We start from the raw sequence: 20,008 nt of genomic DNA on the forward strand, positions 1-20,008 counted from the left end.
ATGGCTGCCTTGCCTATGACGTTACTGCACCAAATGAAATTCTGCCATGATTCACTTCAGAAAGAAAGAACAAAGTGCTTTGTATGTATTGATCAGAATGGTGGTATTTGTGAGACGAGTTAAACACATTTAAGAAATGCAGTGAATTTCTGGATAGTTTATTTTTTGATTGTATTCTTTGGGGTCCTAGATCTGTTATGGTATTGCTGTTGAAAATATGATATTTTTAATTGTTATATCATACAGAAATTAATATTCATAAGATGAGTACAATTATATGGCTGTCAGATAATTACAGACGATAACCATAGGTTTGACTTTAACCCAACCTGCTCAATAAAAATGGGTGTTTCTTAGCTTTTCGTAATCTGACCCCTACCTGCCATTGCTCATTTTAATCTGCAGATTCTGCAGTAGGTGAGGAGGCTGCTTAATGGAGGCATGCACCTTGTGAATGGATGCAACTCAGGATCCTATTATGTTATAGGATCTGATTGCATTTTAACCAGGGCATGATCGGGGAACCGGCGTAAATTTCTCGGCAGGCTGAAGCAGGTCTGCAGATAGAAAAGGCGCTCTCGGGTAAGTCAAACCTTTGTCTGTGGGGTTTGGAGCTTCGGGAGTGCTCCATCAGACCCCACAACAAAAGCTAGTTGTGGCCTTCCCCAGCCAATGTTTTTCCTCCCTCCCAAAACCCCTCCCCAGGACTTCCCTGCCTGCTGGAGAACTGCGTTGGACTGGATCTCTGAGCAACCTCGCCACTTCTGCCGGCTTCGGGCAGACACCCAATCTTGGCATGTTGGTGAAGTGGGGCTCAGCAACTGAAATACCCCAGACCTCAAACTTAGGTCAGCAACTGCAGTTCACCCATCTGAAAATTGGCAGGGTTCAAATTGAATTTCTCAGTTGTGAATAGATTTAACAAGCCATTCTTGGGATTTGTAACATTATCTAGAATTCTCATTCAGGTACTGGCATGAAGCTCAAAGTTAGGCTTGTTCAATTCTAAGCTAGCAATGGGTCAGTGTCTATACAAGTGATTCATTCATCATGTCATGTCTTGTGTAACTTGCGTACCAGCCCACACCTCCAGTTGTAATTCACGCAATCTCCAATTAGAGGTAACTACATTGATCGAGTGTCAATTCAGTAACGTAAGAATGAAGAGAAACTGTCTCAGCTGAGGTATCCCTTGAACTCATTGAAGTTACGGGGATAGATCACATTTTTAAAAATCACCAGCTTTCTGATGTGGGATTAGTAAATGTACATAAATACTTAACAGCCTATTGTTCTCTTTCAAACAGTCACCATGTCAGTTCAGAACCTACAGGAAAAGCAGTTCTAATGATTCACTTTGCTTTGTTTGGCAGATAAATTGGTCACTGATGGTTATGCACACTGTTCAGGTTTGAAGTAACAGAATCAGAGAGCTGTGCAATTCTTCTGTGCACTTGCTACCATTCCCAAGAGACAGAGCTAAGTGAGAGGGAACTGAAGCCCACCTGAAGCTACCAGTCATCTCCAGAAGGAATGGATATTAAATAATGATGTTTAGGTGGAACAGAGATTTAAAGACACAAACTACATTGCAGAAAAAGGAAAAGCATTCTAGCAACAGGAATGAGCCATCTTTCTTGCATAAAGGAGGGGAATGCCATGACATCTACTGAATTGAGGACCTATCAGTGGATGCTGCACTTCTCTGCTCACCCCTGCTGGGACTGACTGAATTGGTACTTACCTGTTTGATCATCAGCCACTGCTTTTACTTTTGTGTGAGGTGCACAGCACACCTGACAAGCCCACTGCAGCAATCACTGCTGTTTTTGCGAGGTACACTCTCCCTCCAGCCAACCACATCGGAAGGAACATGGGATGTCGTCAAAGCTCTGAGGAGAAGGAGGCAGCCCGGCGCTCTCGGCGGATTGATCGGCACCTACGCTCAGAGAGTCAGCGCCAGCGCCGCGAGATCAAGCTCCTGCTGCTGGGGACCAGCAACTCCGGCAAGAGCACCATTGTTAAGCAGATGAAAATTATCCACAGCGGCGGCTTCAACTTGGAGGCATGCAAGGAATACAAGCCCCTCATTATCTACAATGCTATCGACTCTCTTACACGCATCATCCGCGCACTAGCTACTCTCAAAATAGAATTCCACAACCCAGACAGAGCCTATGATGCTGTCCAACTCTTTGCCCTGACTGGGCCTGCTGAGAGCAAAGGAGAGATCACACCCGAATTGTTAGGGGTAATGAAGCGCCTATGGGGTGACCCGGGCGTCCAGGAGTGTTTCTGCCGGTCCAACGAGTACCACTTGGAAGACAATGCAGCCTACTACCTGAATGATCTTGACAGAATTGCGGCGTCTGACTACATCCCAACAGTGGAGGACATTCTGCGGTCAAGAGACATGACCACCGGCATAGTGGAAAACAAGTTTACTTTCAAGGAGCTGACATTTAAAATGGTGGACGTAGGAGGGCAGCGATCTGAACGCAAGAAATGGATTCACTGTTTTGAAGGGGTTACGGCAATAATTTTCTGCGTGGAGCTGAGCGGATATGACCTGAAATTGTATGAAGATAATCAGACAGTAAGTAAATGCTTTTTTCTTCTTGGTCAGTATGTTTTTAGATCCTTCATTTGGTAAGCGGCAAGTGCAATTCTTGTAGTCTGTTCCACCAAGTGCTAATTTTGTAACCAATTATAATTTTGACGTTAGTTTAATAAATAAGCAGCTTTCTGGAATAGACCAGAAATGGAGGATGAATAGAATAGATTTCACTAATGCTTACTATATTTATTTTTCTGTTTCAAGTTTAGATAGTTTGTTACCATGATTAAATTATTAGCCATGTGAATTATTAAACTTTTTCTTTAAGTTCACAAAAATAGTTGTTGCCTAATAACAGCAATGAGTGCTCAATTGTCGCAATATTGAAGGGGATGTCTGTAGTACTGTAACTTGTGTTGATTTCCTCAGTCCTCCTCAGGGTAGTCAATGTGGAGCTTACAGACAATCAGAATGCTGCCACAGCATGCTCAAATTTTGCTACTTCTTCATGCAAGCTCATCAAAGGTTAAATAGACAGGTCGCAATTTTAATGAAGGTTTTGGATTTCAAAAATGCTGGCTGGAAGTTAGGTCATTTGAAGGCTGCATACTGAGACTGCGCTGTTCTTTGGAGAAAAAAAAGCTGATGCTCCCTGAACTTCATCTGAACCCTGGATTCTCACATCTGTTCCAATCCTAGTTACAATAATGGCCCAAGTTCTGCATGCACACTTTCAGAGAAAAAGAATAACTCTGTAAAACTCCATTCCAGGGCCTTAACAACTAATTCCCTAAAATGTGATATTTGAAGTTAGCTGTTTTAAGTTAGGTAAACCATTTAGTATCATTTAGTATTTTTATTGTTTCTAATATATTTAAAGTATTTCTTTCAAGGTGTGCTCCTTTGCTACATGCCTTGAAACGTCATTGCGCAAAATGAAAGGTCACTCTCTGAAATTAATTTGGGTTAATATTTTGCCTGGATTCAAAGCCCAATGTGCAACACTTTAACTTCCTGCTTGTTAAAGAGTTAAGCAGCACACTTAGGTTTCTTATCAAATATTTCATGCACTATTTGCCAGATGAACAGAGATCACTATGAGTCAGCTGAGCTTTAGTGCAACACGTTGCAGTAACTATTGCCATGGTTACTGAAATGGAAGAGTTTGGATTAAACTGTGATCAATTTGCTATTGTGGCTTTTAGAGGCCACAGACCATATTACAGAACAAATAAACAGTTGGACTTCTTAGCCCCCTCTCTCCCTCCTGCCCTTTCCACCTTTCTCTCCTCCCCTCACCAAACACTTGCCTACATGTGGCTTGTTCCAATGTGGCTGGTTGCTATAGTGCCAGTTTTTCAGGGCAGCATGGTGACAATCTCCCATTTCCCAGCAACCAGCTAATCAGCTCTTAAACCCCGGTTGCCAAATGCTGCTGCACTATCTTACATAAATTCAAGAGTCATTTGATGGGTGTCAAATCCTTTGATGACATTTTGTCCATGTAATTTGTACTACGAACGACAAATTATCATTTGATGCAGAAGCTGTCAGTAAGCCAGCAAAATTATTGTGGCTTCAACTGGTTGCGTACATCTATTAAATCTTTAGGTTTTTGCGATATGCCATATGTACCAATACACGGTACCATACGTGATCAACCTTAGCTATCCATACACTGAAAATCCCCAGGAACAGTTTAATTTAATACTTCTGCAGAGTGCAATGAATATATAGGACAGTGACTGTGAGGTAGTGCAGGAAGATAACGTTGTTAAATCCAAGAGAACTGGGAAGATAAATAATTGGAACAAAATTGAAGGTATGAAAGACTGAGTTGTGGAATATTTTTCATGTTCCTACTATTCTTGGTAGAATAATGTAAGTTACAGAACGGGAGACTCCAGCCCACTATATCAGTGCCAGTATTCAATTGCAATTTGTATATTTTTTTCCATTGATGTTACAAAACCAAAATAAAAGAAACATGTCCAGACTATATTGGGTGATTCAGTTCCAAATTAATTGTATCTATATTTTCACCTAAACAAGGCCTGGATAATTCCAGACAGCTTAGCTATGTAGCTCCGCTCGCATGCATCTCATGGGAAGCTACAATAAGAAGGAAAGATAAATGGGAAATGGTTGGAATAGGTTGTAATGGGAAACCGAAGACACAGTTGAAGAGAAAGATTTTGCAGATATTTACAATGTCAGAAAGGGAGTGGGGAAGGCAAAGGGAAGTGGGTAGAGAATCTAGGTGTGTAGAGGCTTCACAAAAGACCAATAATGTTTGCATGGATAAGTAGTCGGCAGACAGAAATCTGGTATGAAATGTATAAAAGAGCATAAGGCAGGAAGAGATCATTCAAGTTGTGTTGGCAAAGCATGTTGGGGTTTCAAAACAAGCATATGTTTTAAAATTGACATTTTGGATAGGGTTGCGATCCTCCAGCATTGTCCTGAAGTCTCTAGGAATTAAAGGTTAATATCCTGTTGCTGCTACTACTATTTATTTTTTTCTTACGTTTCTGAGAACACTTTTGTTTATTAATTGTAAAAATATTAAAGATGTGGCAAAAAAACAATTTCACCAAGCTGTGTAGGTAAAAGACACCATGAAATCTCCATGAATACTGCCCTACTGTAGGGGCCTGCCTTGCCAATGGTGTTTAGAGAGGACGGGCAAGGTAATTGTAAGACGTTAGAACAGTTGAGGATTCAGGTTGCGGGGCTGTGGTTGAGTTGAAGCTTGTGGAGGGCTAGTGTGGGCAGACTAGCTAAAAGTGTTTAGAGGGGATGGAAGTGAGATTTCCGCAGCAGATTGGAATGGACAGAGATGGAGGCAAGCGACTTTGCAAAGATGGAAGAAAACAGTTTTGGTAGAAGAGCAGACACGGGGTAGGAAGTTAAGCTCAGGATCAAAAAAGACCAAAGGTTCCATATTTCCTGACCCAATTTGAGGTGGTAGCCAGGAACAATTGAAAGAAGCCAAAGTAATGTTAATGATTTGTTTATTACTCAAGTGCCAATTAGGTCTGGCTAATAATTTCTTCAATCCTCATTCTATGAGGTGAAATTTCCCACGTCAGTGTCCTTGGCACACACGAGAACTGTGTAGCGAGGTGTTGTGCATCCCCAGCTGGTAGTCCTTTTGTCCATTTTTGAATAGCACTATTGATAGCCAAAGAAATAATAAACTTGCGGTGGATGCATCCATTGGCAACTATGAGATAGTATCTGTTGGATACTCAGCAGTAGATGAGAAATATTAGGCTGACAAAGCCCTAATGCTGCAGTGGTACAGAGCTTGGTAGAATAAACATTACGCAAGCTAGGACACCTTCAGAAACATCAATTACAACACTAATAAGGGCTGTTCAGCTTACAATAATACCCCTTGAAAAATATTTAAACTAACTTGAATCCTAATATGTAATTTATTTTATATATTCCCTGTCTCTGGCTAAAGCCAGTATTTATTGCCCAGCCCAATTGCCCTTGAGAAGATGATAGCAAGCTGTCTTTTTGAACAGCTGCAGTCCACGTGGTTTATGTATACTCAGTGCTGTGGAGGGAGTTCCATGGCTTTGATCCAGTAATAGTAAAATGACAGCGATACAGTTCCAAGTCAGGATGGTGTGTGACTTGGCGAGAAAATTGCAGATGGTGTGTTCCCATGCATCTGCTGTCCTTGTCTTTCTAGATGGTAAAGATCGTAGGGTTGGAAGGTGCTGTTGAAGGAGCCTTGTTGAGTTGCTGCAGTGTATCTTGTATATGGTACACACTGCTGCTACTCTGTCAGAGATGGAGAGAGTGAATGTTTAACATGGTGCACGGGGTGCCAATGAAGTGAACTGCTTTGTCCTGGATAGTGTCAATCTTCTTGAGTGTTGTAGGAGCTGCACTCATCCAGACATGTGGAGGATATTTGGACTTGTACCCTGGAAAATGTGTACAGGCCTTGGGGAGTCAGGAGGTGAGTTACTCATCACAGAATTCCCAGCCTGTGACCTGCTCTTGTCGCCACAGTATTTATATGGCTGGTGCAGTTCAGTTTCTGGTCAATGGTAACCCCCAGGATGTTGACAGGCGTGGGTTTCCTCCGGGTGCTCCGGTTTCCTCCCACAGTCCAAAGATGTGCGGGTTAGGTTGATTGGCCAGGTTAAAAATTGCTCCTGAGATGCGTAGGTTAGAGGGATTAGCGGGTAAAATATGTGGGGGTAGGGCCTGGGTGGGATTGTGATCGGTGCAGACTCGATGGGCCGAATGGCCTCCTTCTGCACTGTAGGGATTCTATGATTCTATGATTGCTGATAATTTTATAAACATTTAGTATGTGTGAATTGCCACTCACTCCTTCAATGTTAGAAAGCATTAAAGGACAAATAAATTAATTTGAAATAATAATGAGCATTCAAGTATAGTAGTGTGGTATACTTGGGATAATTTCACTTTGGGTGCAATTGGGAAATTGGGTGCAAATTTAGCTGGTTATGTTATGGCTCAAGTTTCCAATAATTTGAATCTGCATTATCACAAACGTAAAATCATCCACGAAGCAGCACAATCCATGAACATAATAGAAGAGATGTTTAAAAAACTTGGCATGAAAAAATATCTCTTAATATTCCTTAAGAGTGGTAGCCTGGTGCAGTTTATTTAATACAACTAAAAATGGGTTTATCACAAAAAACAGGCTTTTTAAATAAATAACTTGATCTTAAATCAGAACCGTTTACCAGTTTCATTGGTGTACACTAGTCAGTTTTAGTAAATTAAATATTTTTTAGTCTGTTAGCTCAAACGTATTAGTGCCCATGCAATGAAGGAAACACGCTTCTCAATCAGTTCTTTGAGCCAAGAATGGCTGCAAACATGCACAATTGGCTGAAACAGGCTCAATATTTCGAAATGGGGATGTGGGCAGTTTTATGGGTGGGATCAGCTTTGGGTGAAATGAATTTTAAACCATTGTTAAAGATTTCAGAAACTTAATTTACTCTTGACATGATTTCATTTCAATTTTTCCAACCTAGTTTGGCCAATTTCACCCAGATTGCATTGATGAAACTAGCAGGAACTCTACTCATTTGTCAGTATTAACTTTTAATCCGAAGTAAACAAAAAGTTAATTGCATACATTTGTAAAGCATATCTTGTTTGCAAAAGAAACCTAGAGAAGTCTTTTACGAGATGGATGAAAGATAGTGAAGCAAGGTGAAAAATAGAGTTTTCTGAGAGCTGGAAGGGTCCATGGAGAAACTTCAGGAGGACAAGGGGACAAATATCAGAGAAGGAGAGGGCCACAACGAACAAAGAGCAAGGTATGCCCTGGTTGACCGCTAGTTTTCTTGTGGCATTGCTGGAGAACTTATGCATTAGGGTAATGAGTTGATGTAATGCCTTCAGTACTTGTGGATTTAGGTCTGCTTTATGGGGAGTTAGAATCATAAAATAAAATAGAATCATAGAATCATACAGTGCAGAGAGGTGCTTTTGCCCATCGGGTCTGCACCGACATACGAGAAACACCTGAACTCCCACCTAATCCCATTAATCAGCACTTGACCCATAGCCTTGAATGTTATGATGTGCCAAGTGCTCAGTTGTGGGGTTTATTTATTGATATTCGATGTAAAGATTTGGTTAGTATACATTCATATGGAATGTTCTTTACAGAATGCAGGTAGAAGAATCACTGGGTCTGCATCTTGCCTCTTCAGTCCAATGTTTTGAACTTTGAGCTTTCAATGTAATGTTATGATTTCCAATAACCTGTTATTGTTCCATCTACACAGCATCAATTGCTGGAAAATCTCTTTAAGGTAGGCTTGGCTCAGTTGGAAGCATTCCTATTTTGGAATCAGTAGATTGTGGGTTCAAGTCCCACTATAGATAGAGCACAGAATTCAAGCTGGCACTTCAGTGCAGTAATGAAGGAATGTTAAACTAGCAGTTGTGCGGTCTATTTCTTCTACTCTTTTAGGTGGGTGTAAAGCATCCTATGGTACTATTCAAAGAGGATCAGAAAATTCATCCGACACCCTGGTCAATATTGCTTCCTCAAGGAAGGTCATGAAAAGAATTACATGCAGGGTTTTATTGTGCACAAATTGATTGTTGTGTTTGCTTACTTAAAATCTGGGATGATATGTCAATGGTTGTGAAGTACTTTTGGATATTTTGAGAATGTGATAAAGTAGTAAATAAAATTTCTATCTTAAAGTTACTAAAACATTAGTTTCATTTGCTGGACTTTGCATTGTGTTTAAGAAATCCATTAATAATTTCTAGGGCAATAATGTCACATGGAATCTCCTAAGCTTCACCAGGCTATTGCCTACAATTAATAGGCACTGGTACATCTCTGATCATGGACTTGTATAAACCAATTACAAGTCGCATTAATATTTGAAATTTACAAAAGCTTAATGTTAGAATACAAGTTAACAGAGAAACAAAAAGTTTACATATAACCTATTAAAATGTTTAATCAGTTTCTAAAACATGTTCAGAAATCCTTGCCGTACACAAAAGTGAAAGTTCTTGTTCTCCGATTTAGAGAATGTGGGTTGGAATCCGAGGGCAACCAAGGATTTGTAAGTCATACGTGTGATGTGTTTTGTTAGTTATTTATTATATGTTAGCAAGAGTAATTTCCTGTTGAAGGACATGTTCCATCTTGGCTTTGGCACATTCTGCCTGACATCATCCACTTTGCCCTGCTACTAATTTGCCTGTTGCCAGATTGAATTTGTAATCTGATTACCCTGACCTCCCAGTTTAGGGTAGGTATCTAAAAATCACAGTGGAAGTAGTGAAAAGAATGAGAATGAGAATGGGAAAATGTATGATTTCAAAATGCCTCTTTGATGAATGGGGAAAATAGATTTTATAAGCCTTGAAATTACAATAAAGGTGTGATACCACCAGTGCAGTGAGCCAGTAATGTTGGCCAAGAGGCAGAAAATCAGGCGCAGAGTTTTTTGCCTCTTGTGGTGTTACCAGCCCTGTTTGGTGTGAAACCAATTTCAATATCTATGACCTCATTTAAATATGATTAGTGAGTCCCGGACTCTATCGTCCAGGCTCACTTGCCCTTACCTGCTCATCGGTCGAGATCCTCATTGGCGAGGATTGCGCATGGTCCCCACAAACGGAGACCATACGCGATGGCCTCACCGATGGCAATGGTCACCATCCCTGCAGAGCTCCCCATCCTCCCCCTCCCATCTTAGCCCCATCCCCCATTCAGGATACAAATCCACTCAGGGCCAACCCCGTTGGCACTGCCCCTGGCACAGCTATAGTGCCCGGTGGGCACTGCCAGGATGGCACTGCACCATGGGCATTGTCTGGCCATGCTCCCAGCCACGCAGGGGCTTCAATGTCCTCCGATCCCCTGGTGAGGCCATTACATCTGGTGTTCACTGGTGGAGACTAGTCGTGATTCTTGCCGGTGAGAAGCTCGACTGGCGAGAAGGTGAGTGCAAGAGAATCCAGGCAATAGCATCTGGGGCTCACTAATATGACATGCAAATCATGTCATTAATATTGCGTGAAGCCAATTTCGCCGGCAAAACAGGGCCGGTACAATCGGGGGAGGCGGAGAAATCAGGCGCATCTCTGATTTTTCAGTCTCTTACCCAATCGCACCACCAGTCTTCCCAAATGACTGCTGGGACGAGGTTGTAAGATCATGCCCTCAGAATTTTTTTCGTAAGATTGCACCCTTTGTCAATAACAGCATTGTTAGGGTGTCAGATCAGAAACCTCAAGGTATATCATGAAGTCAGATTAGACCTCAACAATTTTTCTTTTTTGGCATAAATGTGAGGAAAGGATGTCTTGCCTCAGGAGTAATTCCACTGACAAACTAGGGGATCTTTTTACCAAAACAAGCTTTACTCATAACACAGTTTAAATATGACTCTAACAAAATGAAATAGTTTAACACAACTGTTGAACAATCTTGAAACATGAAAAGAAACAACTCTTAATCTTTAACTTATCATCAATTCAGTTCCACTCGGCATATTTCTCTAAAGACTTAAACCCCATTTTACATATAGTTAGCAAATCCAGGCATACTTGCTTTAAATTGGTTAACAGCCTTGAAGCCTTCAGGGAGAGAAGTAGGAGACCTCTTCTTTTAACAGCTCTCTCTAGCAACTGAACACAGAAAGCTACTTTGTTCTCTACTACAAACATAGCTCCATCCACTTCCAGTGTCATATGATTATTTGACCCAGTAGCTAATTCACCTTACATTACTTTAATGACAAAAAACATCCGGGGTCCTTTCCATGGGTAAACAAAAGCACATTACATCTTCTGTTAAATAATCATTACATGGCTAAAATAAGTAATTATGCTGCTTTCCAGCATCTGCTGCATTCCTACCAGACAAACCGACGCCCTTTAACAAAACTCTGAATCTTAAAGCAATCCCCCTTAAATATCAAATATATTAATACCACAGTAATACAGCATATAGTACTTACAATTTACATTTTGTAGCAACATATTAAGTAATGGGTTCCACCTCTTCTAAAGAAAACAAATTAAAGAAAATTTATACCAAACTGCAATATTCAGGGCTAATAACTGAACAACATATTTCAAGGGCATAGTGACTGATTATCTTCTAAGTACATTATTCAATGACTGTGCTACATGTTAACTTGCAAAAGAGGAAGCAAGAGCTCTTTTGTCAGATTATTTCATTTATTGCTTTTATCTTCAATATTTCAATCTTTTGACACCATAAATGCACTCTGAATGGAAAGACAGGAAGAACTTTCTATAATATCTTTCACTACCTTAGCACATCCCAAAGCACTTTAAAAGTACTTTATTGACTGTAAAGTGTAGTCGCTATTGTAATGGAGGAAATGCAGGAGCCAAGTTGCATTCAACAAGTTCCCACAAACAGTAATGTGCTAAAAAGCAGATATTCTATTTTTATGGTAAGGGATAAACACCAGCCAGGATACCAGGGAGAATTCCCCAACACATCCTTGTTGCATTGAATGTTATATTTAATGAATTGGTTTCTTCCTTATTCCTGTTGTAATACTTTGCAATTCCAACATTGACTGGAAACTTAACTGGACTAGCCATATAAATACTGTGGCTACAAGAGCAATGATGTGGAGATGCTGGTGTTGGACTGGGGTAAGCGCAGTAAGAAGTCTCACAACACCAGGTTGAAGTCCAACAAGTTCATTTGGTAGCACAAGCCACAAGCTTTTGGAGCACAGCCCCTTCATCAGGTGAGTGGGAGTTCTGTTCACAAACTGGGCATATTGTGGTGAACCATCATTGGTTACCACTGTGGGTTATTCCTATGTTACTGTTGGGTTAGGGGGTTGCCACTGTGGGGGTTGTATAAGGTTGTTGGGTTAGGGTGTTTACCTGTGGTAGATGTTGTTATGGCACATCCCGGTCGGGCCCCGCCTCCTGGGGAGAGGTATAAGACCCTCTGCTCCGGCGGGACCCCTCCAGTCTGAACTGGTGTACTCGTGTCAGTTAGTTCCATTGTTTGCTAATAAAAGCCTTCAATAGCTGAAGCCTTGTTCCACGTGCTTGATTGTCGCGCTTCAATTTTATTAGCAAACATAAAACTCTCAACAGTAAAAAGGGAGTATGGAACAAATATTAAAACCAGAACGTCTGGCGCTGGACCCACGTGCGGTCGGTGCCGCTAACACCTTCGACCACTGGTGGAAGTGTTTCGAAGACTACCTGGCAGCCTCTGTAGCTGTTACTACAGACGACGACAAACTCCAGATCCTCCACGCGAGGGTAAGCGACACGATTTATCTTGCGATTCGTGCGGCCACCACTTACCCGAGGGCCATCGAGCTCTTGAAGAAACGATACACGAGACCACCCAACGAGATACACGCTCGTTACCTCCTCGCTACACGACGTCGGCAGTCGGGCGAAACCATGGAGGACTACGCCAATGAGCTCTTGCAGCTTGCCAGGGGTTGCGATTGTAAAGATGTGTCAGCAGAGCAATATATGTACGACCTCGCCCGAGATGCGTTCGTAGCAGGGGTAGGGTCCTCGTACATCCGGCTTAAGTTATTAGAGAAAGGGAACCTCAACTTGACCCAAGCGATGGAGATGGCTGAGATGCTGGAAGCAGCGTCGAAAAGCTTGGCTCTGTACCCCGAAGACCACGTGGAGACAACGTGGCAAGAGCAAGCACAAATCCCTCCTCGCCCCACAGGCTCGCGCTCCCATATCGATCCGACGACGGCGGCAGCTCCAGGCGGCCAGCGATGCTATTTTTGCGGCGGGGCCAAGCATTCACGGCAACAGTGTCCTGCAAAAACGGCGATCTGCAGCCAGTGTGGTAAAAAGGGCCACTATGCTAAAGTTTGCAGGTCGAAGCCCAAAAACGGCAGTGCAGCCTGTGACCCTCCAGAGCGGAGACAATCTCCTTCGGCGTCGCAGTACCCACGAGGTCCGACCACGTGCGAATCCAGGACGGCGCAATCGTGGCTGACGGAGGAGGAGGAAGACCACCAGGAGTCGCTACGTTTGGCGCCCTCACCCACGTGCGATTCATGGGGGCGGCCATCATGGTCAACGACGACTAGGAGCGACCAGCAGGGGTCCTCAGCATCAACCTCGGCTGCATGCAGTGACGCCCAGGGGCCAACGGTGGCGTCGATCTCTCTGGACCAGACAAAGCATCACAGGCTTGATAATTCCATGATGAACATCAAGGTAAATGGTCGTACTGTGTATTGTCTGTTTGACAGTGGGAGCACCGAGAGTTTTATTCACCCTGACACTGCAAAAAGGTGTGGACTCCGGGTTCTACCTGCCAAACAGACAATTTCCATGGCATCACGGTCCCGGTCTGTACCGATCCAAGGACGTTGTATGGTAACCCTAGAGGTACAGGGCACAATTTACGAGCAATACAGGCTCCTTGTGTTACCGCACCTTTGTGCGCCAATTCTCCTCGGACTAAATTTTATGGTCCACATGAAGAGTGTGATCCTACAGTACGGTGGGCCACTCCCTTCACTGGCAGTAGGGAATCAGCCGCAGCCTCCAAATTGCCCAAAGCGCCCCGCATGCAATCTCTCCACACTAAAAATCACCACATCTTCTTTATTTAAGAATCTGGTACCAGGCTGCAAGCCCATCGCTACTAAGAGTAGGCGTTACAGCGCTGAAGACCGGATCTTTATTAGATCTGAGGTTCAGCGGCTCCTCAAGGAAGAGATCATACAGGCCAGTGCTAGTCCGTGGAGAGCGCAGGTCGTGGTGGTTAAAAGCGGGAACAAACCTCGGATGGTCATCGACTACAGTCAGACCATTAACCGTTATACGCAGCTGGATGCGTATCCTCTCCCGCGCATTTCTGATATGGTCAATCAGATTGCGCAGTACCGGGTGTTCTCTACCATAGACCTTAAGTCCGCCTACCATCAACTCCCCATCCGCCCAGAGGACCGACAATACACGGCTTTTGAGGCGGATGGTCGTCTATACCATTTTCTCAGGGTTCCATTTGGTGTCACCAATGGGGTCTCGGTCTTCCAGCGTGCTATGGACCGAATGGTGGACCAGAACGGGTTGCGGGCTACCTTCCCGTACCTGGATAACATCACCATCTGCGGCCATGACCAGCAGGACCATGACACGAATCTCCAACACTTTCTGCGCACTGCATCTCGCCTGAATCTGACCTATAACAGGGAGAAGTGCGTATTCCGTACGCGCAGGTTAGCTATCCTTGGATACGTGGTGGAAAACGGGGTCATTGGCCCTGATCCAGACCGTATGCGCCCCCTTACTGAACTTCCCTTGCCCGCTAGCACAAAAGCACTGAGGAGATGCCTCGGCTTCTTTTCGTATTATGCGCAGTGGGTCCCCAACTACGCGGACAAAGCTCGTCCGCTCATCAAGTCCACGACCTTCCCACTCACGCCGGAGGCCCAATTGGCCTTCAAGGCTTTGAAAAGCGACATTGCGAAAGCCACGATGCACGCGGTGGATGAATCCATCCCTTTCCAGGTGGAAAGTGATGCATCTGATTTCGCCCTAGTCGCCACACTAAACCAGGCAGGCAGGCCCGTCGCGTTCTTTTCCCGCACCCTTCAAGGCCCCGAAATTCGGCACTCAGCGGTGGAGAAGGAGGCTCAGGCCATTGTGGAGGCCGTCAGACACTGGCGCCATTACCTGGCGGGGAAGCGGTTCACCCTGATCACGGATCAACGATCCGTGGCGTTTATGTTCAGTAACACGCAGAGGGGCAAGATCAAGAACGATAAGATCTTGCGGTGGAGAATTGAGCTCTCCACCTATAATTACGATATTATGTATCGTCCAGGGAAGCTCAATGAGCCCTCGGATGCCCTCTCGCGCGGAACATGCGCCATCATGCAGGAGGACCGCTTGAAGGCCCTCCACAATGACCTGTGCCATCTTGGAGTCACCCGACTCTACCACTTCGTAAAAGCCCGCAACCTGCCCTACTCAGTGGAGGATGTCAGGTCAGTGACGAGAAGCTGTCGGATTTGCGCGGAATGCAAACCGCACTTTTATCGACCGGACCGGGCACAATTGGTCAAGGCCACTCGCCCCTTCGAGAGGCTGAGTGTGGATTTTAAGGGCCCCCTTCCCTCAACGGACCGGAATGTCTATTTTCTCAATATAATAGATGAGTACTCCCGGTTCCCGTTTGTTGTCCCCTGTAACCCCCATGACTTGCCTGGGCTTGCAAAATCTCACTAACTGTCCTGGCTGGAGACAATACATATCTCTTTAACCTGTGCTTAAACCTCTCTCCGCTCACATTGTCTGTACCTTTAAGACTTGATTACCTGTAAAGACTTGCATTCCAACCATTACCTTGTAATGCTCTTTGTATCTATATATGTGAAGCGCGACAATCAAGCACGTGGAACAAGGCTTCAGCTATTGAAGGCTTTTATTAGCAAACAATGGAACTAACTAACACGAGTACACCAGTTCAGACTGGAGGGGTCCCGCCGGAGCAGAGAGTCTTATACCTCTCCCCAGGAGGCGGGGCCCGACCGGGATGTGCCATAACAACATCTACCACAGGTAAACACCCTAACCCAACAACATTATACAACCCCCACAGTGGCAACCCCCTAACCCAACAGTAACATAGGAATAACCCACAGTGGTAACCAATGATGGTTCACCACATTCACCCCTCCTTTAAAAACAAAGGCCGGCGGGGTGCGAAAATATGTCATGGTCACTGTTCTCATAGAAACCCTACAGTACAGAAAGAGGCCATCTGGCCCATCAAGTCTGCACCGATCACAATACCACCCAGGCCCTACCCCCATATCCCTACATATTTTACCCGCTAATCCACACATCCCAGGACACTAAGGGGCAATTTTAGCATGGCCAATCAACCTAACCCGCACATCTTTGGACTGTGGGAGGAAACCGGAGCACCTGGAGGAAACCCACACAGACACGAGGAGAATGTGCAAACTCCACACAGACAGTGACCCAAGCCGGAAATCAAACCCAGGTCCCTGGAGCTGTGAAGCAGCAGTGCTAACCACTGTGCTACCGTGCCGCCCTGAAGGCTGGGTAGTTTCAGGAGGTGGTCATGATGTGGAGATGCCGGCGTTGGACTGGGGTAAACACAGTAAGAAGTTTAACAACACCAGGTTAAAGTCCAACAGGTTTATTTGGTAGCAAAAGCCACACAAGCTTTCGTAGCCCCAAGCCCCTTCTTCAGGTGAGTGGGAATTCTGTTCACAAACAGGGCATATAAAGACACAAACTCAATTTACATGAATAATGGTTGGAATGTGAATACTTACAGCTAATCAAGTCTTTAAGATACAAACAATGTGAGTGGAGAGAGCATCAAGACAGGCTAAAGAGATGTGTATTGTCTCCAGACAGGACAGCCAGTGTGACTCTGCAGGTCCAGGCAAGCTGTGGGGATTACAAATAGTGTGACATGAACCCAATATCCCGGTTGAGGCTGTCCTCATGTGTGCGGAACTTGGCTATCAGTTTCTGCTCAGCGACTCTGCGCCGTCGTGTGTCTGTTGGACTTTAACCTGGTGTTGTTAAACTTCTTACTAGTTTCAGGAGAACAGTGACCTTCAGGAGAACAGTGACCGCGACACGACACAACCCTGCTACAGCAACCTCTGCAAGACGTGCCGGATCATCGACACAGATGCCACCATCTCACGTGAGAACACCATCCAACGGGTACACGGTACATACTCTTGCAACTCGGCTAACGTTGTCTACCTGATACATTGCAGGAAAGGAAGTCTGAGGCATGGTACATTGGGGAGACTTTGCAGACGTTACGACAACAGATGAATGAACACCGCTCGACAATCACCAGGCAGGAGTGTTCCCTTCCTGTTGGGGAACACTTCAGCAGTCACGGGCATTCAGCCTCTGATCTTCGGATAAGCGTTCTCCAAGGAGGCCTTCACAACACACGACAACGCAGAATCACTGAGCAAAAACTGATAGCTAAGTTCCGCACACATGAGGACGGCCTCAACCGGGATCTTGGGTTCATCTCACACTATCTGTAACCCCCACGACTTGCCTGGGCTTGCAAAATCTCACAAACTGTCCTGGCTGGAGACAATACACATCTCTTTAACCTGTGCTTAACCCTCTCTCCGCTCACATTGTCTGTACCTTTAAGACTTGATTACCTGTAAAGACTCGCATTCCAACCATTATCTTGTAAATTGAGTTTGTATCTATATATGCCCAGTTTGTGAACAAAACTCCCACTCACCTGGTGAAGGGGCAGTGCTCCGAAAGCTTGTGGCTTGTGCTACCAAATAAACCTGTTGGACTTTAACCTGGTGTTGTTAGACTTCTGGGCGGCACAGTAGCAAGCACTGCTGCTTCACAGCTCCAGGAGCCTGGGTTCGATTCCCGGCTTGGGTCACTGTCTGTGTGGAGTTTGCACATTCTCCTCGTGTCTGCGTGGGTTTCCTCCGGGTGCTCCGGTTTCTCTCCCACAGTCCAAAGATATGCGGGTTAGGTTGATTGGCCATGCTAAAATTGCCCCTTAGTGTCCTGAGATGCGTTGATTAGAGGGATTAGCAGGTTAGATATGTCAGGATATGGGGGTAGGGCCTGGGTGGGATTGTGGTCGGTGCAGACTCGATGGGTCAAATGGCCTCTTTCTGCACTGTAGGGTTTCTATGCTTCTTACTGTGCTACAAACTCACCTCTTGACAACCCCCCCCCCCCCCCCCCCCGCCGCACGCACGCGCACGCACACACACACACAAGCCTGTCCACCATTTACAAGGCACAAGACAGGAGTGTGGAGGAATATTCCCCACTTTCCTGGATGGGTGCAGCTCCAACAGCACTCAAGAAGCTCTACATCATCCAGAACAAAGCAGCCCACTTGATTGTCATCCCATTCACAAACATTCACTCCCTCCATAACTGACGAACAGTTGCAGCAGTGTGTACCATCTGTAAGATGCATTGAAGGAACTCACAAAAGGCTCCTTAGATAGCACTTTCCAAATCCACAACCACTACCATGTAAGGACAAGGGAAGCAGATACATGTGAACACCACCCCTCCACCTCTTGGAGAGTTCCTCTCCAAGCCACCTACCAACCTGACCTGGAAATATGTTGTTGTTTATTTACTGTCGCTGAGTCAAAATCCTAGAACATCCTCCCTAATAGCATTGTGGATGTATCTACACCACATGGACTGCAGCAGTTCAAGAAGTCAGCTCACCAACACCTTCTCAACAGCAATTTGGGATGGGCAATAAATGTTGGATTAATCAGTGATGCCGAAATCTGACGAAGGAATAATAAATCTCAGTCGTCAGCACATAAATGTATCAAGGGGGTGACAGACGTCCTCTACAATAAGGCTGATCATTATACTAGATTTCTAAGGTTTGCAGCTATGTCAGACTCTCTTAGAGTACAGGGTGCAATCGATTGTACACGTGCGGCATTGACAGCTCCATATCACCAGCCCCCGATGTTCATTAACGAGAAAGGGTTCCATTCCCTGAACATTCAACATGCAATTATCAAAAGCATATAATGCACATTTGTGCCATGTACCCTCGAGTTCCCCATGATTCACACATCCTGACTCACTCCCAGGTGCTTCACATTCTTTTATTTTAATTTATTTACGGCATGTGGCGATGACTGCGCCATATCCTTTGACACAGCATTTGTGCTGTTGTGCTGACATTCGCTTCCCAGAGAGCATGGATACAGGGAAGCTTCTAGAAACAATAATGCAGGACAAAATTGATAGTCACAAATGCAGGTTAATTAAGGAAAGCCAACAAAGGACCCTTAGATCTTGGTGTACAGGGCAAAATTTCAAAATTTGCAGCTGATGTGAAACTTGGAACCATTGTGAATTGTGAGGAGGATAATGCAGACCTTCAAAAGGACATAGACAAATTAATGGAATGGGCGGACAAGTAGCAGATGAAGTTCAATGTAGAAAAGTTTGAAGTTTATTTATTAGTGTCACAAATGGACATAGATTAACACTGCAATGAAGTTACTGTGAAAATCCTCTAGTCACCACACTCCAGTGCCTGTTCGGGTACACTGAGGGAGAATTTAGCATGGCCAATGCACCTAACCAGCACGTCTTTCAGACTGTGGAAGGAAAACCGGAGCACCCAGATGAAACCCACACAGACAAGGGGAGAATGTGCAGACTCTGCACAGTGACTCAAGCCGGGAATGGAACCCGGGTCCTTGGCACTGTGACGCAGCAGTGCTTACCACTGTGCTGTCCCCAAAAAAGTATGATAATATTAATTTTTGGATGCAACACAGAGAGGCAATATAAAACAAAAGATAAAACTCTAAAGGTGGTGTAGGAGCAAAGGGATCTGATTGCATTTGTGCATAAACCATTGAAGCTGGCAGGCCAGGTTAAGAGAGCAGTTAATAAAGAATACAGTATCTTAGATGTTATTAGTAGAGGCAAGGAGGTTATGTTGAACTTGTATAAGACATTAGTTCATCTCCAGCTGGAGTACTGCATCCAGTTCTGGGCACTGCGTCCAGTTCTGGGCACTACAATTTAGGAAAGATGTGAAGACATTGAAGACACTGCATTAAAGATTTACGAAAATGGTTCGAAAGTTGAGGGACTTCAGTTACTTATGTTGATTGAAGAAGTAGGAACTGTTCTTGGAGAAGTCAAGGTTGAGAGGAGATTTGAGAGAGGTATTCAAGATCTTGAGAGGTCTGGACAGAGTCGATAAGGAAAAACTGTTCCCACCCTTGAAAGGATCGAGAAAGAGAGTGCAAACTTAAAATAATTGGCAAATGAAACAAACATAACATGAGGGAAAAGTTTTTCATGCAGCAAGTGGTTAAGGTCTGGAAGGCACTGTCTGAGTGTGATCAAGGCAGGTTCAAT

General features: G+C 44.4%; 2 protein-coding genes across 2 annotated transcripts in view; one reads left to right on the forward strand and one right to left on the reverse strand.

Annotated features, from left to right (window-relative positions):
• Nucleotides 1-20,008, reverse strand: part of rsph14 (radial spoke head 14 homolog) — a 728,797-nt gene that overhangs the window by 406,162 nt on the left and 302,627 nt on the right. The gene's annotated exons all lie outside the window — the stretch shown is intronic.
• gnaz (guanine nucleotide binding protein (G protein), alpha z polypeptide) overlaps nucleotides 1,874-20,008 on the forward strand; it is a 201,455-nt gene continuing 183,320 nt past the window's right edge. The window contains exon 1 of the mRNA XM_078226840.1: nucleotides 1,874-2,596. Coding sequence (XP_078082966.1) covers nucleotides 1,874-2,596 — 723 coding nt within the window. The remainder of the gene's footprint in view (nucleotides 2,597-20,008) is intronic.

Source organism: Mustelus asterias, chromosome 13 (genome assembly GCF_964213995.1).
Source record: "Mustelus asterias chromosome 13, sMusAst1.hap1.1, whole genome shotgun sequence".
Lineage (NCBI taxonomy): Eukaryota > Metazoa > Chordata > Chondrichthyes > Carcharhiniformes > Triakidae > Mustelus > Mustelus asterias.